Source organism: Embiotoca jacksoni, unplaced genomic scaffold (assembly GCF_022577435.1).
Source record: "Embiotoca jacksoni isolate LCO1_2020_lvr unplaced genomic scaffold, fEmbJac1.0.p SCAF_25, whole genome shotgun sequence".
Taxonomy (NCBI): domain Eukaryota; kingdom Metazoa; phylum Chordata; class Actinopteri; family Embiotocidae; genus Embiotoca; species Embiotoca jacksoni.
The window spans coordinates 4,621,697-4,643,762 of record NW_027185376.1 but is presented as its reverse complement, the minus strand read 5'-3'; the positions used below and the strand labels follow the sequence as shown (position 1 = coordinate 4,643,762).

Here is a 22,066-nt window from a genome sequence, read left to right as displayed (position 1 = left end):
ACATGGCCGATCACACCCCGAGTGGTTGTGTAAATACATGACGAGTCATGAAAAGAAGCATTCAAGGTTATTTGGTGTGCGATGACAGAGGGTTTTTTTTGTTGTTGTTTTTTTTTTGCCTGGTCTGCCCCCCCCACCCTTCCCTCCCCCCCCCACGAGGCCGGTCTTGAGGGAGAAATAGGACACAGAAGTTGCTAATAATAGCAAAAAAAAAATAATGCAACTGTTTTTTTTCCCTTGGAAAACGAGGGTAGCAATGCAGAGAAGTTGTTCTTTTTAACGCATAATTTTGCATTCATTTTCTCGTTATTTTCAGTCGAGCTGGATGTCCATTTCCTTTCAGCTGTGAGAGGATTAAAAAAACAAAAAAGAAAAAGAAAGAAAGAAAACAAGATGTGAGATCTTGTTTTTTTGGCTTCCCAGGTTGACTCAAGGAGAAATGCAAATAAATAGAGCTATCTGTGGCTGCATGGTCAGATAAGAGCCAGAGGCTATTCATAGCTTGATAGTTTGACTCTCCTCGGTGCCTCCCTTCCCCCCCCGCCCTCCTCCCTTACCCTCCACCCCGAAGATAACCTCTTGACCTCGTTGCACCACACCAGTGTGTTCAGATACTCCTTCCTGATTTCAAGCGAAGAAAAAACGAGCTTGCGTTTAAATTAAGTCTACGTTTCTTTCTTCTTTTTTTGTGTGTGTGCGCGCATGTGTTGCTTAACTAAAAGAGGCGTCTCCAGACGCCATCGAGCGAACATCATTCAAGGGGATTTTCTAGCAGTCTGGCATCAGTTCACCGCTAATGACGTGCCACATTTTGCCACTCCCGTCTGAAGACCTGCTGTAAAATCCGTTTCACCGAAGGTGAATTATTAACCCGATGAGCCCGTCGCACGTTTCTCGCAAAACCAACAGAGATGTTGAGGGGTTTCTTTTTTTCTTTCTTTCTCTGAGATAAAAAACAACAACAAAACAAAAAACAACAAAAAACAACAAAAAACAACTTCATCATCTGCCCGAGCGGACCGTCAATCACCACCTCGCTCTCGACTGCAAAACTGCAGCCAGCTGGACTTCAGTCCGGCAGATAAAGAGCGCTGTTTAAGTGTGTGTGTGTGTGTGTGTTAGTAGGAGGGGGAAGGAGGGGGAGGGAGGGGAGGAGAGGGAAGGGAAGGGAAGAGGGGGGGGGGGGGGTCCCAGCGCTGCCCAGACAAGACTGTTGTGAAAGTGTGTGGAGCTGTACAGCAGGAATGCAGTGACAGGTCCGGACTTGAACTTCCGCATTAAGCAGGAAGAAGTCAACAGTCAGAGAGAGCCAGATGCAATCCACATCAACACACCCGAAGCAAAATCTGCCCGCATATGAATGTCCCGTCGTGGGTTGTTATTTTTTTGTTGTTGTTGTTGTTGTTGTTGTGGTGTTGAATAATATTTTTCGAGGTGGAATTTATATATTTTTTTTTTTCGAAAACTAACGAGGATTAATACACTTGGAAGAAACAAGGTGAGTTTGAATCTCTCGACGGAGTCGGACGTTGCTCGCCTCAGTTAACGGTGAACACCTGGGAGCCGCTTTCGCGGCAACCGCCGCCGCCGTCGTTGTTGTGTTGTTGTTGACGCTTTTATATAACCGGAGTAGTTTTGGTTACAGCAGATCGGCCTCATCGAGAGGGACGTTTAGAGACTAATAATAATAATTAAAAAAAAAAGCTTTCGACGTCCCGTCAGACTTTGAGATTTACACCCTTCTGTCTGACGGGGCTTCTCGAAAAGTCGGCAAGATTCTGCAACGCGGGCGCAAAAGAAACGACACTAAAATCACTAAAGATATTTTTGTTGAAATAAGACTCGACTAGGTCGCGATAAGGCGTTTTTTTTTTTTCTTCTTTTCTTTATATGATTAAAAGGTTGTAAGTTCATACGTGTTCTTTCCAACTGGGTGGACCCTGATCTCATTTCAGACTTCTGTATGACTCAATAACCACATGTAACCGATACGGCCGGCCTCTTCGTCTTAAAGCTTCATTCTGCTGTCAGTTTGTGGCGGGACGAGGGGAACGTTTTGTACATTTGGCTTTTGAGACGGAGATTAAAATCACAGAAATATTTTAAGTTAATTAGTTAACTTATTAAAGCTTTTAATTAAAAGTGTCCCTTTTGGAAAGGGAGGGAGTGCAAACCATTTTAGTTGAAGGGGTGGTGGTGGTGGTGATGGTGATGGTGGTGGTGGTGGTGTGTGTGTGTGGGGGGGGTGTTTTCTGTTGTTTTGTTTTTTTTGTATTGTCGAGCGTGAAAGCTGAAACATTTTAGTTTTACTTTTCGTGTTTGTGGCCGAAGTCTTGCGTTCTCAACACTCAAAGAGAAGAGCTGGTGTAATTGTTTGATGTCACTTTTTGATTCTCGGTATTATTTCTTTGCACTTTGGTTTGTTCCCCCCCCCCCCCTTCCCCTCCCCTCGCCCGGCAAACCGAGAACATCCAGTCCTGTAAACACATCTGCTTCAGAACCGGGCGTAGATACGCGATTCTGAGTAAGAGAGGGAGTTTCTGTACATTATGGTAAACACGCTTCGATGCAGCCAGTTAAAGAGTCGATGGTCTGGTTTCCATTTCCTCGCCCGACGCCTTAAATAACACGCGCGGGCTTACGGAGAGGCCCGGGACGTGTATTTGAGACTGCACTTTTCAGACTTCCAGAAGTACAGTCGTGCCCGAGCGTTTCCCCACGATGTTTAGGAAAGGCCGACGAGTCCCATATTTTCAGAAGGCTTTCAGGGAAGGAGAGCAGAAACGGTTTCGCGAAGGGGGAAATTTCACGTTCTCGTCCCAGGAGCGACCCGGTTGTGAACTTCGCCGCGCTCGTCTCCTCCGTCTCGCCTCCCGGACGGACGATGACGACCTGCGGTGCGTCGTCGGTTTTGTGCGCGACCGCGTTCGATTAAAACGGAAAGCCGGAGTTCGCCGCTCCGTCCAGTGAACGTCAGTCGCGACTCCAACCGAGGAGGTTCGCCAAAAGACTTGCGTCGGTGTAAAAAAAATAAATAAATAAATACAAATCTTTGGTGTGATTTCACCACAGATCCACTCTGAGATCTCGAGCCGGAGATGTCGCAATTTCAAATTTGTGGTTTTTTTTTTTAAAGAAAATAGTGGACTATTTTGGGGAAATATGTGTTTTATATGTTTTTTTTTTATTATTCTGTGCTTCTCGCTGAGGGTACGATGAGAAGATAAACCCCACGTTCAGTAAATACGTGACGCTATCTTCTCGTCTGACCGGGTGGACCCTACTTTCAGGTCTATTCTGGCGTTCATAAGCTGCGTTTCACGCCTCAAAGAAGCGTAGCAGGGAAAAAAAAAAAAAGAAAAGAAGAAGAAGAAGCATACTTTTATCTTCAATTTAATCAATTCACGCACTTATCTGAGTGTCTTCAAAATTGAGGGCAAACTTTTGCCTCCATCAGCTTTTGTCTTCGCTATCTGACAACTGGAAGTTGAGACCATTTAAACGCATCAAAAAGCAGCCGATCTGACGAGACGGATCAAACAAACTGCACGCCTTTAAAAAAAAAAAAAGAAAAAGCACGCAGTAAAAGTCGCAAGGAGGCTTCGGATGAAATAAAAGAACAATATCGATCTTTTTAGAGCGCTCGCTAAAAAACAAACCAAAAAAAAAAACTGTTTATGGTCTATCCTGCACAAGCATTTAAGCAAAAACATATCGTCAGCCACAGATTGGTCCATGCAAATTAGGTTTGGCAGACCGTTAAAAAGGTGACATAATGAGGATGGAGGAAGCAGCAACGGTGCATTTGCAGGGGCCCGCATACTGACACCGTTTCAACATTGCGAATGGCAGGAAGTTGATCCTTTACCACTTCCTCCACGGAGCAAAGCATTTTTCTAAAGGGTGGAGTCAGAAAAGACCCACACATGCACGTCGCCGTTGCGAAGGAGGAGATGTGGCTCCTCGGCAAAAGAAATTGCAATAGCGTGGGCAAAAAAAACACAAAAAAACCCAACTCATAACCGGAGAGGTTTTTAATCTACAATCTGTCAGAGACGAGGCACGAAATCAGACGATAGACATTTTCTCTTGAGCTTCCAAGCGTTGCACGCACCGGCCATCTGTTGGATGTTGAACCAGTATTGATCCTGCATGAACTCGTGCCTGGAACAAAATCACTCACACTTGTCTCCCTCCACATCGTGTGACTCAGGTTGTTTTTTTTTCTCCCCTCATCTTTTGAAAAGATTCCCGATTTTTAATTTTTTTTATTCTTTTCTTTTCCTCGTCGGATCTAAAAAGTTCATCGGCAGATTCCAAAGCGCGACGAGCGGAAAAAGCAGACAGCGTCCCCCCACATCGAATGGTGCCGGAGAAACGGCGAAGACGAAGTCGGGTGAAGAGAATCTTTTATTGGATGAGCGAACCGATGACACGGAGGGGTGGGCGGAGCTAAAAGGACGTTATCTGGGCCGGTGGTTAGCGGTGACGGAAACAGTCGGTGGAGACGCCGAGGTCTGTTTGAGACACAGAAGTTGTTGTTACGTAACAGAAAGAGAGAAATATCTTTGTTCCAATCGGCTCTCGAGATTTTGAAGAAATTCACGCGACCAAAACGTGTTCAAATATTCACCGGAGCCGAAGAAGAAAAATGTCGGAAGGTCAGCGGGAGTCATTGAAGGGTTCGTCCTCTGGTGGGGGGGGGGGGGGATAAAAAATAATACCAATTTCATGGCGAAGTCAGAAGCAGAGGATCTCCAACACGAGACGACGGTTCAAGTTACTTTCCTGAACCGAATGAACTCCCCCCCCTCATCCCCCCCCTCCCCCCACCGTCCCGTTTAGTGTCCCACAGGGGACTCTGTTTTGACTGCACATCCGGGACCGTCAAAACATTCGCTTTGAGAGATGAGGCTTTGAGCAACAGCCGATAATCACAGATGCAAAAATCTCAAGCGAGAGTCGGGAGATGTTGTCAGGGAAAACCCGGTTGCCGCGGCGACTCCTCCTCACTTCCAGCTCCGCTAACCGGGCCGCTGACATCTCCCTCCGCAGCAGCCGCGTCAGGGTTAAATCGTACGAACCAACAGTCCTGATTTGATGAGCAATTTAAGAGCCGGGCACGTTATGCAAGCTTGCATATATTCTCTTCTGTCAATGGTTTCATTTTCTCTGCGGCTCAGCGCGTTTCAGAGAATCAATTTTTGTGGTCTCGAGGCATTTTATTTCTGTTTTTTTTTAATTTTTTTATTACACGCAGTATTTTTTTTTCGAATCAACCGGCACCGTCACAACAAGACCTGCCCCGAGGGCCTCCAAAACGAACTCGAGGCGTGGCGTTTCAAAAAGCATCGACACGGCATTCGGAAACGCATCAAAACCGGGTTTACGGCCAACACGACGCTGCCGGTTTTGATCGCCGCGCGTCTTATCGGCTTTAAAAAAAAAAGAAAGAAAGAAAGAAAAAAAAAAAAAAAAAAGGAGAAGTCAACTTTGACTTGTTCTTAAGTGGATTTAATGCACAAACGAAATCCTTCTCCGCTCTTCGGTTCAACAAGTTCAACGAGACACGACACGTCCCGGCAAAATATCCAGCGCCCCAAGTTACGCGTTGGGAGATCGTTCGGCGGGATAGCGCCGCCTCGGGGAACGTGACGGCGACTCGGCGCATTTTCAAAGTGAAGCTGCGGCGCCGTAATCTCTGCACCCGCAGTGCGTTATCGAACTTTTGTTTTCTCCGCCACACGACGGATTTTAACTCCTCGTCCCCCCACATTCCTTCGCTGGCACGTCAGGAGGATTTTGTTGTTGTTGTTGTTGTTGTTGTTGTTTTTAACACTTCTGTTCTCATTTCAACCAGATGGATGACATTGACGCCATGTTCAGTGACCTGCTGGGGGAGATGGACCTCCTCACTCAGGTGAGTTTGGGCTGTTGTCATGGCGACCATGAGACAAAAATTCATCAACATCTTTAAAAAAACGTTGTTTTTTTTTGTTTTTTTTTGTGGTTTTATAGAAGAAATTTAACAGAAAACTTATTTCTTAGTGTGAATCTACCGTTTGTTTTTGGCTGGCTTACTTATTATTTGTTTACATTTTGAACTGATTTAGTTCATTTCAGTTGCACGAAGCAAAAATTTCGAGTTATGGGAATAAAACAATAAAAAGGGGGAAAAAAACCCGATAACCAACAGGAACACAACCTCAACGTGCATCTTTTTTTTTTTTTTTTTTCCACTCGATTTATAGGTCAAAGAATTTATTTGAAATATTAGTGACATTTAAAAAAAAAAAAAAGTGTCCATAATTTTCAAGTGTAATGTTAATTCTTTTTTTTATTTTTTTTTTTTACTATTATTTAACATATATTGTAAACGTATCCCCAAAAAAAGGCCAAATTTATTACAAATTTACGGGACAAATTTGTAGAATAAAGCTACCAGAGGAAGTTAACTTTTATTGCTGCCACATAAAAATGTGATAAGACATATAGAGCCAACGGCACATTTCTTTCCAGACTTCCCTTAATTCGCTCACCTGACATCCTAAGCAGTATTTGTTTAGTTGTTTTTTTTTCGAGTCAGATGACAAAGTCACTAAAACCCACCATCGATCACCGGGACTCCCCCGACCGGCAAACACAACAGACACAGCGGTGGAGGCGGTGTGTGTGTGGGGGGTTAAACTCTTTGTGGTCATCTACCAACCATAAATGACATTCTGTTTTGGCGGGGAGGTCAAATGGCAATCTCATGAGCCGGCGAGAGATTACGCTTTCTTTCCTTTTTTTTTTTTTCTCTCTCTCTTTAAACTCGGTGAAAAAAAAAAACAACAACCCCGCTGATCACTTTGAAGTTGTTTTCCATCCCACCAGTCATTTTAAATCGCTTTTGCCGCGAGGAGGCTTCACACTGCACACGGAGGCGGTGCTGTCAGGGGCGATAGCGAAGGTTAAATCGTCAAATTGTATTTTCTTACATAACGTTTGGGGACAGTTTGTGTTTCGCGAGTGTGCCGTGGATTGAAATGGCGGAGGGAGGAGGAGGGAGGGGGGGGGAGAGGGGTGTCTCGTGGCCGCACAGAAATTGTATTCAAACACACACCGACTTTTTTTGTTCGTTCTCCCTCTGCAGAGCCTCGGACAGGAAACAGCGCCCCCCGACCCCCTCCCCGGCACCGGCAAGGAAGTCAACATCTCCATCGGCTTCACCGACCTGAATGGTGACTTCACATTTTGTCAGCCGTCGTGTGCAGAAACACTACAAATTACTCACTACAACACCCTCCCTCCCCACACACACACACACACACCCCACCCCCCCGCAGTTGTGCAAAGGCAGGATATATTTCACATGTTGCATCAGTTAGAAAACGATCGAGATCGGAGACGAGGAGGAAAAAAAGAACCAACAACCCATCGTTCAGGTGCTCCGCTCTACATCTGGCGACCGTTCAAAGCGCGACTTCTGAAATTTAAGGTCTAATTTACTCACTCGTTCGCCTCCGGCTCTAATAAACTGCAAAACGAGCAGTAATCATTTTCGAGCAAGGTCACAGCTTCTGACGGTAGCAGCATCCCCCCCCTTCCCTCCCCCACCACCCCCTTTTTATTATTATTATTATTATTTTTTTATATTGTGAACCCCATCACAGTAAATCGTGTCAAATTGGGCTGACAGGCGTGCGCAACTCTTTATAACAAACGTACGTCTCGGAGGACTTCACAAAACACAAACCGCCCTTGACGCGACTAAACTATCAATCCACAAAGTAAGCGGTTCCATTTTTCTAAAAGACGGAAAACTTCGGCGTCCGCTCCCGCAGCTCGGCGAGGCGGCTCGGGGCCGAATGCCAACGTCGGCGCGCGCGACGCGCTCGCAAGGAGAACGCTGACGCGCCGATGCCGAGTCGGGTTGACGTTGGCGACGTCTTCCCGCTGCTCGTCCAGCGTGCGGATATTCACGACGCACTCGGTGTGCGGCCGAGGCCGACGGGAAGCGCTCGGTCGCGAGCTTCTAACCGAAGGAATCCACGTTCTGACTCTCGACGACGGGCTGAGTGACGGCAGCTCATCCCGAGGAACCCGCCGAACGTTGACGCCGAGTTTCACGACGACCCGCGAAACAGTTGTTGAGATATTTCAGTCCGGACCGACAGACTCGAACCGTAAGCTTTATAAGGGATTTGTCAGCAGCAAACGACGCCTTCGTGACAAGATTGCGAGTCATTTATGGACGCTTTATAAATTGTTAAAAAAAAAAAAGTAGTGAATAAGAACGGTGGGTTGCCGGGCTGTAAAAAAAAAAAACAGTTTCTTGTGAATTAACCATTAATAAAGCCTTTGGTTTCGCTTCTGAAGGCTCAATAAGCACTTCTGTATAATGTATAAATGCTTTCTGAACTGTGCCTTCTTAGAAAGAGGTAGCAAATTAAACAAAAAAAGAGGACCTACTTTCAAAAAGAAAAGTTCTTCGCCTTTAGGGGAACAGCAAATAATTTAGAAAAAGGGGAACAAATGCGGCATTTGTTCCCCTTTTTCTACCTCTTTTCCAACTTTCCTGACCGTCGCACCGACGAGTATTTACCGTGCGGTGAGTCCGAGAGGTGACCATCGCACGCGAGATGCGGCTGGCACCGACACGCGGGAGTTACTTCTTTGACAACGTGGTTGTGCTCCGTCAAAGAGTCCCTCCTCGAGCTGGAGGACAACGACCTGGACGCGCTCATGGCCGACCTGGTGGCCGACCTCAACGCCACGGAGGAGAAGCTGGCGGCGGAGATCGAAGGCCTGAAGGCGCCGTCGCCGACCCCGCAGGACGTGAACGGCCGACCCGCGAGCGGCGGTGGCAACGTCAGCGCCCCGTCCTCCTCCGCTTCCTCCCCGTTGCCGCCTCCGCCTTCTCAGTCTTCGAAGCCTACCAAGGTGAGTCAGCCTTCTCTGCGGTCGCCTTTTCACCTCTCGGGCGCCGCGGGGGTGGGGGTGGGGGTGGGGGTGGAGGTGTGAGGGGGGGTGGGGGTGGAGGTGGAGGTGTGAGGGGGGGGGGGGGGGGAACTGGTCCAAAGTTTAAGAAGTGAGAGTTTTAATCGAGGCTTTTCTCAGACTGCGATAGAGAATCGTTTTGTTTTTTGTTTTAGTTTTTTTTTTTTTGGTCGCTGCGGTTTCAAGGACACGAAGCCGAAGGTCAGACGGTGTCGCCGGGCTTTTAAAGAAGAAAAATATGATACCGAAGAGCGGAAACATAGCAATAATGTCACAGGCTTTTTAAAAAAATAAAAAAAAATTTTTTTTATTGGTGGCGTGTCTCGCTTTTACCAGCAGTTAAGTGCTTTCTAAGCCACGCGTGACGAGACGGTATTACAGCTAAAACATCTCCGGTTCCCGGGCGTATAAATTTCTGTCGAGTCCCCCCCCCCCCCCCACCCCCCTCCCTCCTCCTCCCCCCCGTCCCGCTCGTCTTTGTGGAACCTCGGGAAGAAGCGGCGTCCCTCTCCTGACGGGCGGGACGGTGAGGTCATAGCGAAGGCCGTTCCCCCGGACGGAGAGGCATCGGTTACAGTCGGGGAGAGAGTCTGTCTGGGACGGATCAAAGGCGCTCGGCGATGGTTCGGAGGGGGGGGGGGGGGGGGGGGGGGGTAGGATGTGGCGGTGTTAGAGGCGGGGCGGGGGAGGGGAGAGGGTGGGGGAAGCTAGACGGGAGCTTATTGCTTTAGCAGAGCTTGTTACCTCATCTTTTCTGAAGTGAAAACACCAGCTGCGCCCGAGGCGGTGAATGCGTCATCGCCGGGCCGACGCGCGCGAGTCCGTCGGAAGCCGCAGGCGGCGTTTTTTTTGTCCCGAAGCGCGGTCGGCCTCCGACGCGGCCGCCTAAAATCCGAAAGAAAAACAGTGTCCCGTTCCCTTCGTAACTGACCTCGGGATTAACAGATTCCACGTTAAATTCACGCGCGAGCACCTTCCGACCGCCCCGCAGGAAGAGATCGAACCCCGACGATGTGCCTGAAGTGCCACATCGGCGCAGTTTGATCTCCAGCCTCCCGCAACGCTTTTGGCGTCCAGCGGTTTCGACGGTTTTCTGGGGGAAAATACGCGCATTTGCTTTAATTGCTGCGATTTTCACGACAAGGGGTCGGCGCCAGACGTTACGACGTACGAGAATTCAGCCCTTCGTAGGACGCACGGAGGGCGATTTTCTAAGAGACGACAGAGACTATATGCGATATATAAGATATGCGAGACGATACGGCGAAAGGCGAGATGGTGCAGATCTGCTCTGACGATTTATCTGTTTGTCTCGTTCAGGAGGAAATGGAGGCGCAGGCGAAGGCGGACAAAATCAAACTCGCTCTGGAGAAGCTGAAGGAAGCCAAAGTGAAAAAGGTAAAAAAAAACAACAAAAAAAAACCCTGATCTGACATGCACCCGCATGCGTGTCTGGTTATATGCGTCAAGGTGGGAGGTGGGGGGATTTTCACGCCGACATTTTTCTTTTCTGTCGGAGGTCGACGCGTCCCGTAATGCGACCGCTTCCCTGTTCAGATAATAATTCACTGGGGCGAATAACTTTTCCCGAAATCGTCCGTGCGTGTGCGGAGGACGAGGACGAGGACGAGGACGCGGACGCGCAGACCGCCGGGCACTTTCACATGAAAACATCTGTCTCTGGGTTGTTCGTTTCGGAAGAGCAAAGTGTGTGTGGTTTCATCAGAAAAAAAAAAAAAAAAAAAAAAAAAAAACTTCTGAGTTTCAGATGAAACCAGCCGGTTCCTGAGCAGGTTTTTTTTTTTTTTTTTTTTTTTTTTTTGGTGCGGTTTTGTTTTCTTCTCACAAATGATTTGATGCCAAGTGAAAAAAAAAAAAAGGATATTTTGAGACGATATTTTTTTTGTGTGTTGTGACAACAATCTCCCAAACACACATTTTTTTTTTTTTTTTTGGACACAAAAAAAAAAAATAAAAAGATGAAATGCGAGCGACTTGGCCGTCCTCGGGTCCGGTGAAACTCCTTCGGCTTCCTGAAGGTGGGATTTGTTTCCAGATGGGAGGAAGTGTGAAGCCCGGAGCAGAAATAATCTCAGCCAACTCTCCGTGTGAGGCGCTTTAAGAGAAGCACAAAGACAATGAGAAGAAATCACACACACACACACACAAACAACAACAAAAAAGTGCCGATGCAAGCATTTAGTAGCCTGTAATTAAGCCGCCGTATAAACGAGCTGCGCGTTGTGATGCGCCGGAATCGACGTCTCAAGTCGGGACACCTGTTGCCGCCGACGACGAAGACAGAAGAACAAAGTCAGGAGAAAACTAATGCTCGCCCGGATCTGAAAAAAGACAAACCTAAAATGACTCGTTTACATACTTGTTTGTTTCATAAAATTTCTTTACAACCACCGGAGCGTAAAAATCAAAGTTTTGTGGACGTTGCAAATAACGAGTTAAAACACTTTCTGGCAGCTGGTGGTGAAGGTGCTGATGAACGACGGCAGCTCCAAGACGCTGATGGTCGACGAGCGGCAAATCGTGCGGGACGTTCTGGACAACATGTTTGAGAAGTCGCACTGCGACTGCAACGTGGACTGGAGCATCTGCGAGACCAACCCCGAACTGCAACTCGGTGAGCGACCGCGATACGCCGAAGAAGCGATACGCGATAAAGACGGTTCGAAAGACCACAAAAAAAATTACAGCGAGAATGCAGTAAAAGTGCGCGAGAAAAACTTTGCCGGGCGATTGAATATGTCGCTGTAATAAAAGACAATGAGAAGTTAAAAATAAAGTATACGAGATAATAAAAGGAGACAAGTAAAGTAAATAATTCAATTCAAATGAAACGATGAGGCAAAAGCCTGCCGGATATGAAAGAGTGCGTTTATCTCTCCGTTCTAAACTTTATTCATGTTTTTTTTGTGGGTTTTTTTTCACATTCAAACTTAAAAGTTAAATTATCAGGTAACTATGACCCTGAAGATACTTAAAATAAAAACAAAGCATGATTCGTTCACGTGCTGTCTGGGACGCGCCGTCTATATAAAGCTGTGAGTCCTCAGCATACGGTGACGCCACCAACGCATACAGATTTAGAAGTGTTTGGAAATAGTGTAACGTGGGAGGGAGCGAAGGGAAATGAGGTACTAACGGCAGCGTTTATGACCAGCGATCAATCGCAACGATCGCCGCTGCGGGGTTGGGGTTTTTTTGGGGGGCGGGGGCGGGTTCACTACGTGGTTATTCTGTCGGATATTTAATGTTTTAAACACCTGGTGACAGCTTAAATATTTCCAGGGGAAAATAAAAATTGAAAAAAAAAAAATAATACTTTAGGCGCGCAGCAAAAACAGTTTTGATTTCTCGCAGCAGTTTTGGAATAAAATCAAACCGCCGATGAACGACCGAAAGATGTAATTGGCAAAAAAAAACAACAACAAAAAAAAAACCGGAGAAGAAGATGTCACGGACGTTGCTCCGTCGACAAGTGGCTTCTGGGTAATGTAGTGCAAGAAAACACTGAAGCTATCGGGGCTGACTGGGCAGACAGAACACGGCTTACCGATGCTTTATTACTGCTTTACTGTGTTTTTATATGAACTGTCAACTAAACACACACACACACACACACACACACACACACACACACACACACACACACACACACACGATGTCCATTGTGGTGTATTTCATCCCGGTCCAGATGATGGACTGTGTTTTTATTGGCACGGTGGCAGACACACTGCAGCCAGCTCACAATGAAACACTGATCTTACTCCCATCCATCCAACCATCTCCCCTCTCCTCCCCTCTCCTCCCACTCCCTCTCCTCTTCTTCCTCCTCTTCCTCACTCTCTCCCTTCCACTCACACAAGTAGACAGGTGGGTTTAATTTGCTGCGTCGGACACTGTCAGTCACCCTCCCTGTCATGCGGAAATAGAAGCCTTATGATCTCAATCCTCCGTCTGAGCCGCCTATATTTACTTCAAGCCGCCGTCACGTTCTCCGGCCCGCTCGTTTTACCATCTGGGGTTTTTTTTTCCTTCTTCTTTTTTTTTTTCTTCCTGTTTTCCTGTTTTCCTGTTTTCTTAAAACTTCATCAGATCGTTACGGAGATAATTCGCATTTATTTTAAAGAGCCGATCTTACACATCACGCGCGGTGACTCATTTTTACTCCGTCCTGAAAGCGTTTTTTTTTTTTTTATATATGAAATACTGGTGGTAAAGTCATTAAAAACCGAGCGAGCAATAAAAATCTGAGTCAATATTATTTTGCTTTAAAATCCTTCGGGAAATTGTATATGCAGCTGTGCCGCATGAAATTAAAGGATTAGCCTGGAATTATGATTATATTATTTAATTTTTTTTCAACAAATTCCATTCAGTGATGAAAAACAGAAGTGTTTATTCTTTTGCATGATTTTCTTACGATGTCTGTGGCTCTCAGTTCCCCATTTATCTGACTGAAGACATTCACCATTAGGTAGTTACTTTATTAATCCCCAAGGGGACATTTTTTTTAAATGTATATATATATTATATATAATATATATTAATATATAGGTGTAGTAATTTAGTCATTTCTAGCAAATGATACTCAAAACAAAAGTAATTAAAAGTAAGCATTTCTTGGGGACTATTTCCAGCCGTGGATCAATACAGATGTGTCACGTCGGTATTAACGCCAGCAGGAGGGTGCACGTGGGATTCGATCCAACAACGTAAATTTGAATACTTCCTCCCTAAAGTTAGAGGCTCCCGGCAGCTGCGTTCCCCCGGCAACAGGAAACAGCCCGAGAAACGTTTGATGGCCCCTCGTAAACTACAGTGTTGATGTTCTGTATAAATGTCTTGATAGATGTTCTCTATAAAAGGAGGGAACACATTAGCCAGAGCAATGATGTGGATCATTAATGGGTTTTTAATTTTTTAATTTTTAAAAAAAAAATTTGACGTCATTAGAGGCTGATGGCACTGAATAGTGAACTATATCAGGTTTGGGATCAAAAGAGATTTTTTTATTTATTTATTTTTTTCATCTAATGAGATCTGGTAACCATATGAAAAACGTGGAATATAATCAGCCTTTTCCTTTTAGTGTTTGTTGAAAACTGATGATCAAAAACAGGGTTTTAAATCCAAAAAACAACTTAATGCAGATTTTTTTTCAACAACAACAAGTACAATCAGGACTGCAGATAAAAACCTTTAAAGAAGAATTCGCTCCTCTTCTCTTTGGATATTAAACCTGCTTTCTTTTTCTTTCTTTTTTTTTTTTTTGGTCCCATTTGTGACAGTAAAGATGACTCATCTCCGCTGCCAGGACGCTTTAACCAAATCATAGCCCGTGTCTTAATTAACTGTCTGTCACACAGATTGCTATTTACCATCCACGCTAAAAATAAATTAAAAAAAAAAAAAAATCCCTCTGTACACCATTTGACTCATAGTCACAGGGGCGGACGTAGTCTTGGGTCATCTCTGACTCCGCGACATGGTGGAAACCGCTTTACTCGTTTTTTTTTTTTTTTTAATGTCTGTAAACCCCCCGCCCCCACCCCCCCCCCCCAAGTGTGGTATGTGCATTTGGACCGCTCACATTTTTTTTTTTTAAACAAAAAGTCAAGGTGAGTCACGGCCGGTGAAAAAAAAAAACCCCCCGCAGAGCTCAACAGCAACACCACCGTCTTCAAACAAATCTATGGTCTGAAGCTCACCCATGTGCTCACCGTGCGACACAACCGAAAACGCAACATGCGGTTTATGCAGTTCAAAGGAGTTTAAAAAATTAAAAAAAAAAAATTGTTTTAACTCACTCCAGCAGCGGAGTCACACTATCGATGTAATGATTGTAAGAGTCAAACTACAGTCCGGAGCCCCCCGGCAGCAATTTATTTAATGCCTACCTCTACCTCTGCTGGTAACCTGTAATTGGAGACTCGGGCTGAACTACAGTCAAATGCCCAGAACACGGTGTGTGGGTGGGCAGGGAGGAGGAGGAAGAGCGAGGAGGAGGAGGAGCAGGAGCAGGAGGTGGAGGAAAGTGCTCTTAATGTGTTTTTGAGGCTTATTTAAAAGGCCACCCCACTTTAACTCAGTCCATTTCCCCCCCAATAGACAACTGTACAGCTGTGAAACTGACTTTGAACCAAATTCAGCTGATTTAAAGATTTTTGTGACAACATTTGTTTTGACTTTGTTCTACGGTGCAAGGAGAGAAACTGGTGGTGGCCACTGTTGTGACTACTGTTGTGGCCACTGTTGTGACTACTGTTGTGACTACTGTTGTGGCCACTGTTGTGACTACTGTTGTGACTACTGTTGTGGCCGTGGCTTCAGTTTCACAAACTCTGCAAACTGACTGGTTTCACTATCAGAGTTTGACCCATCAGGGCTGAAAAGCATTTGCGAAGCCTTGAAAAGCTAGAATATTGAATTATTTTAAGTTTAGCAACGCCTAGATCAGCTTCAATATTAAAATGCAACTCGGATGTGAAGCTGAACTCCCTGAAGCAACAATTTAAGACTACTTTTAACTTGATACTAACGGGAAGCTGCCAAAAACTCTTACTTTCACTCCATAAAAACCGTGAAGAACCACTTGGACGGTGTATATATAACAAAACGATAGATTCCTCGGCCTCCGCACATAAAACACCCCTTTGTCTTCCTGCCAGCTACATCAGGCATATGAACAATAGTGTCATAAAAATACATATCGGATTGGACTAAAGGGCTCAAATAGGTCTGAGGAGCCAAAAAAAAAAAAAAAAAAACAGATCAGCGGTGTCGGACTTAAAGGACCCTTTGACCCTTTGGATCCCCGAATCTCAGCTCAGTCATCCATCACGACCGGTAAACGGAAACGCTGTGGTGCTTCAAGGCCCAAAGCCACTATGTGAAAGAATTTTGTCGTCTCGTCCAAAAAAAAAAAAATACACTCAACTCAACAAATTCGTCGACAATGAAACCATTTGTCACTGAGTTTATTTAAATTTGTAGTATTTAGTAACGCACAAAACGTTGTTTTTGACTTCTAGAGCGGGCGTTCGAAGACCACGAGAACCTGGTGGATCCTCTGCTGGCGTGGACGAGGGACAGCGAGAACAAAATCCTCTTCCAAGAGAGAGGGGAGAAATACGAGGTTTTCAAAAACCCGCAGGTCGGTCTCCCTCGCTTTATGAAATCAAAACCACAGGCCAGCTTTACCTTTTTATTTCTACACGTCCCTCCGAGGCGTGCGTTATCTCAAAGTTCCTTATTCTTGGCCCGAGTTTATCTCTCCGCGTCGTTTCGGCTCGGCTCCATCTGGCTATTTTCGCCGCCGAATTGTTGCCTGAATTATGAGCCGTGGCTCCGCGACCTTTCTGCGTCCGCGTCCTCGCTTGCGACGCAGCAGACAAAAAAAAACCCAGCTCCGGGGCGAACACGACGGCCCGGCCTCGGCACGTTTGTTGACATAACGGGACTCTTTTATGATCTCGGGAGTATTTTAATGGTTTCGGTCTGTTGGCAGAGACAAACGGCCGCGTTGGAAAGCCGGTGAGATATTCTCTCTTTTTTTTTTTGTTGTTTCTTTCCAGAGCACTCCATCACGTCCTCCGCGTCCTCCCAGCGAGAGACAGATCTGTTTTATAAAGCAAACGTCGCCGTTAATTTACACTTTTAACGTTTGACAAGAGCTACCGAGCAGATTTTTCCCCTCCGGACTTCGACCCGCAATGAAAACAGCGGCCCGGCCTACGATGTGAAGCCAGAGTATCCCAGTAGTCACGCGGAGACAAAGCAGCAGAGTTTGACAGGCCGGTGGGGTTTTTGTGACAGATGATGCTTTTTTTTTTTTTTTTTTTTTTTTTTTTTTTTTAGGATGAAATTCTGCATGTTTAACTTCATTTATATATATATAAAAAAAAAAATCAGGATAGTCAAAGTTGACTTTTGGTAGAGAAGACGAAGCATGACAACATTCACCGATAAGCGCGGAAAAAAAAAAACAGTGCGGCAAATGGGAATCTAAATTTGCAGCTATTTTGTTACAAACTAAAAGTAGTTCATTGAATTATTTCCCTGTGGACCGAAGTGGTGGAAAACCAACGTTGCAAATCCCTTAAAGTCGATACCGCTCGCGTAAAAAAAAAAAATATATATATATAAAAAAAAAAATAGACATATATTGGCAAAGCAGTCCGTCTGTAATCATTAATTCTGTTTTATCCCTGCAGAACTTTTATCTGTGGAAGAAGGACAAGAAAGCTCTCAAAGACATAAAAGACAAAGATAAGGAAATATTAATCCAGGTAAAGAAAACTCATCCCGCACACTTATAACCCAATAAGCGAAATTCTTACCTTGAAGGAGACACTTTTTTTTTTCCCCGAGCGGGGAACTCCTCTCTCTCTGATGCGGCTTTCATCTCCGTCTTCACCTCCCTGCAGGAGAACTTCTGCGGGACCTCCATCATCGTGCCCGACCTGGAGGGGGTGCTGCACCTCAAAGAGGACGGCAAGAAGTCCTGGAAGCCGCGGCTCTTCCAGCTGAGGGCCTCGGGCATTTATTATGTGCCTAAAGGAAAGACCAAGGTCAGGGGTCAAAAAAGGGGGGAGGAGGGAGGGAGGGAGGGAGGGAGGAGGAGGAGGGGGGGGGGGGGGCATCATCTGAGTTCACAGACACACAAAAAAAAAGATGACAAAAAAAAATCCAGCAGAAGTTTTGACAGATATTTTTGTCAACTGAAACCATAATGACATTTTTTATTTTTTTGTACTACTAACTTCTAGTGTGGAGACTCTCCTCCTTTATCACCCCTCCCTCAAAAAAAAACAACAACAACAAAACACACACACACACACACACACTGCAGATAAACTTGTAACGTAATCCTCTTTTATTTCCGTTCAGTCGTCCCGTGACCTCGTCTGCTTCGTCCAGTTCGACAACTTGAACGTGTACTACGGCAAAGACTTCAAGAGCAAATACAAAGCGCCGACGGACTTCTGCTTAGTCCTGAAGGTAAAGTCAGCTCATCGAGTCCCCTGCGATGCCGAAAAAGACATTTCACACCGTCTCTTTCGCTCTGCGAAGCAAAAGATGTTCACTGATTATGCGGTTTTTTTTCTTCCAGACATCTGCTTCTGTACTGGAAATTTTAAACGCAATAAATAGTTGGATTTAAAGAAGTGAAAGGAGAGAGTTAAAAAAAAACAATTTAGCTTTAAAATGGTGAGAACCGAAATGAACCAGATAACTCATTTTACGCACTTTCTTGAAATCATTTCCTGAAAAAAAAAAAAAGAAAGAAAAGAAAAAAAAAGTACCATTCATTTACATACAAGAGTACTTTTAAAGCGAGAACGGCATATGGGCCGAGAAATGCTGACGAGACAAAAAAAAAAGTAAAAGAAAGAAGAACAAAAAAACAAAAAAACAGCAAGAGTTAAATGGGTTGATGGTCAGTCTTAAAGGGATGTGAAAGTCTGCTTTCTTTCTTTTCCCCTATCTTGTCTGGGAAACACCAGAATCAGCAGACACCATTAGACTAGATGGTGAGGAGCAGGGAGGGGAGAGAGGAAAAAAAAAAAGCTTAGAGAAGCAAAGAAAGTGAATTACCTGCAGGTAGAGAGACGAGAGTCCTCAAGGCTGCAGTCGAAAAGGGGGGAGGAGGGGGAGAGAGAGAAAGGGAAAATGGACCCGCCGGCGTTGGACGTTTTACAAGGCCGACCCGGTTTCTCGTCATTATCTAGTGAACACGCGAGGAAAACTCGGTCGCAGCTGTCGTGACGTCGGCGGTAACTGAAACCACGTTAGGCCGCCGAAGTGTTAAATTAAGAGTTTGCTTAGACAGGTCGGTGAGGCGGCGGTTACAGGCTGCCAAAAAAAACCTAAAACAAAAAAAAAAAGTGCAAACGGCAATTCAAGGATGCAAAAAGCCAGACAGTTTAGCCTCGTCACCTCGCTGTTCAATATTCAGAGGAGCCGCCGAGGTGATCTCTAAACCCGTCCTCATTGTGTGGAGCCGTACAAAACTGATATCGCGTTATTATATGGAAATGCAACCTCCTCTTCAGGGGCCAAATGACCCGGATTAATCTTACTGAATACATTACAGCTGCAAATATTGTTGTGTACTTTTCTTTTCGTCATCTGAGGCGACAGAGAAAATCAAACTGAGCATCAATCAGTCAGTTCTTAAGTTTTTAACTGGATCACGTGAAGCATCTGAGGACGCCCGTTTGAATTTCCTCTGGTTTCTATTCACAAATGTTGACAGAAATATCCCACACAACAGGAACTGAAAAAAAGTTTAAAAAAGAAGAAAAGAAAAAAGCACTTTTAACTCTTTGCTTCTAGACTCAACTCTGTCCCCTTGTGGTTCCCTGTCATAAGTCACCTCATGGTAAATTATGAATATTGCAAATTATTGAAAGCTCTGAGGCAGAATCAGTGGATTTTGGGCTTTGTCTGAATAAACTAATCCATAAATTAAAAAAAAAACAATGCTCTGCGGACAAGGAGGTCCAGGAAAAGAGGAGGTCACGGTGCACCATATTAAATCTGTTTTTGCCCCAAAACAGCTTATTGCACATTAAATATAGGCTATGATGAGAGGAAGGGAGGATTTTTTTTTTTTCCTGGCTGAATACAAGCAACAAAAAACAAAACAAAAAAATGGCTTAAACGACTAATAGATAATCCAAAATGCTTGTCCACGAATCTTAAAAGTGACCAAACTAGGTGACGTTTGTGCTTCACAGACCAAATAAACAATTATAATGTGGATTTTGTGTTTTCAGCACCCTCAGATCCAGAAAGAGTCCCAGTACATCAAGTACCTGTGCTCCGACGACGCCTGGTCCATGAACCTCTGGGTGACGGGCATACGGATCGCAAAGGTAAAATCTCAACCGGCCTGCTTTTTAAGAACTGAATACAATCTCACCTTAAAAACAAAAAAAACAAAGCGGATATTAAAATCTTGCCGTTTTTCTCCCAGTACGGCGCGTCGCTGTACGAAAATTATAAAACCGCGGAGAAGAAGGCGGTCGTCAGCTCGGCGTGGGCGAACCGCAGCACGCTGTCCAGCTCCAGCCCGTCGACGCCCTCACCCACCATCAAAGGTAACGCGGCGTTTCGCTGATCTGAAACGAGGATGCGCGGGTATCAGCGATGAACCCCCCCCCTCTCCCTCCTTTGTGCAGAAAAGAAGAAAAAAAAAGTTCACTTCCTGTCTTTTCTCTTCCTCTCGCAGCCAAATCCCCGAGCCAGGCCAACGGTCACGCTCCCAATCCCCAACCGGCACCGGTCCCTCAGGTAAACATCTCGGCGTTAAGAGGCCGCAGCAAACTCATCTGATGATTTCAGAAAATTCTTTAGGATATATATTTAAAAAAAAAAAAAAGCATCTCCGACACCTCAAGATGGAGAACAGTAGAATATAGTAATATCTGCACTTTCCTTCACGGTCCCGGTAAGGTTACTGAAAAATGTAGAAACAGCTTAGTTGGTATACACCAGTACATTCAATTAATTCCTTATGTAATAAAAAACAACTACATGTGAAACATACAAGCAAAACATATACAAGAATAAAACTACCAATAATGAATTTATTTATTTTTTAATTAAAAAAAAAAATATATATATATAGTGAATATTCTCGTTACAGTTCTTCTGGAAGAAATAAACAGCAAACTATACAAACTAAACTCTAATAACTCCCACGGAAACATTTGCTGTGATTACAACCAAATAGAAAAACCAGAAAACCAATGAGGAATCTACAAGGAAATATCAGACTCCACAATTTCTTACATTCGAGGCAGAGTTGGGCTTTTTTTTTTTTCTCTTGATAAATTAATTTAAGATGCAATTTTAACGTCCGGCTTCCATAAAGTTGAACCACATTTCCCAGAATGCCGTCAGCAGCCATCTTTCCAACACAGATGCTCTCCTCTTTGATTTAAAATCTGTTTCTCTCCTGCACATCCCGTATCTTTATATTTTTCATTCTGTCTTGTCAGGACTTTGGAAATCTCCCACCTCCCCCCCCGCCGGAAGCCGAGTTCCTCCCTCCCCCTCCTCCGGAGCCCTTCCTCCCTCCTCCGCCGCCTCCTCTGGCTGCCAAGAGTTCCCCGAAACCCGCCGCCCCGCAGCAACACCTGCCGACCAACTTCCCTCCGCCTCCGCCCGCGACGGACGCCCTCCCCCCTCTGCCGCCTCCGCCCGTCGACGACGCCTCGGAGGCCCCGCCCGACTTCCTGCCGCCGCCTCCTCCGGCCTTCGGCTTCGGTTCGCTTCCGCCTCCCCCGGTCAACTCCCTGCCGCCACCTCCTCCGCCGGGTAGCTTCGGGGACCTGGATCAATCTCTGCCTCCTCCGCCGCCCGACCCGGGGTTTTTACCACCACCGCCGCCGCCTCCGCCTCAGCCGATGTTCACAGGAGCCGGGGGGCCCCCGGCCCCGCCGCCGCCCCCTCCTCCGCCCGCTCCTGTCGCCGGCCTGCGAGTGGCGGTGCGGCCCTCTGGGTCACTGAGGAAGGTTCCTCCTGCTCCGCCAAAGAGGACTACACCATCGCTTCCAGGTGGAGGAGGTGGAGGTGGAGGTGGAGGAGACTTCATGTCAGAACTGATGATGGCCATGCACAAGAAGCGTCCTTAACCCGATCAGGGAACATGTGGAGTACGAATATGGTACGAACTGGTGGAGATCAGACGATTTCATCTCCACGGACCTTCATCCATCCACTATCCTTTTTTCTGAACCGCTTGCAAGATGCAATATTTTATCAATCAAAAGACCAAACAGTAACCATAAAAGAAAATCTTATACACATATATATATGTATATATACATATATATAAATATATGTATATATACATATATATAAGACCAGTGTTTGAAAACTCACAGACACCCGTTCGCTGAAAGAAAAGTAGAAATCCTGTCATCATACTTCAAACAGACATTTTTTTTTTTTAACGGAGTGTATATATGTTTGCACGGAGGGCTGTAAATACTGTAAAAAACAAAAAGAAAACGCATTCCTGTTGTCTCCAACTGTCCTTTCAAATTCCTGTCGG

General features: G+C 45.4%; 1 protein-coding gene across 1 annotated transcript; it reads left to right on the top strand.

Moving 5' to 3' along the window:
- The first annotated feature begins 1,218 nt into the window (after window positions 1–1,218).
- On the top strand, window positions 1,219–22,038 carry apbb1ip (amyloid beta (A4) precursor protein-binding, family B, member 1 interacting protein). Its single transcript, XM_069159714.1, has 14 exons — window positions 1,219–1,498; window positions 5,861–5,920; window positions 7,136–7,223; window positions 8,687–8,925; window positions 10,303–10,380; window positions 11,458–11,617; window positions 16,032–16,153; window positions 17,214–17,288; window positions 17,427–17,570; window positions 17,890–18,000; window positions 19,782–19,880; window positions 19,982–20,105; window positions 20,237–20,298; window positions 21,009–22,038. The coding sequence occupies exons 2-14, from the start codon at window positions 5,861–5,863 to the stop codon at window positions 21,642–21,644; spliced, it is 1,998 nt and encodes a 665-aa protein (XP_069015815.1). The 5' UTR covers window positions 1,219–1,498; the 3' UTR covers window positions 21,645–22,038.
- The last annotated feature ends 28 nt before the right edge of the window (window positions 22,039–22,066 follow it).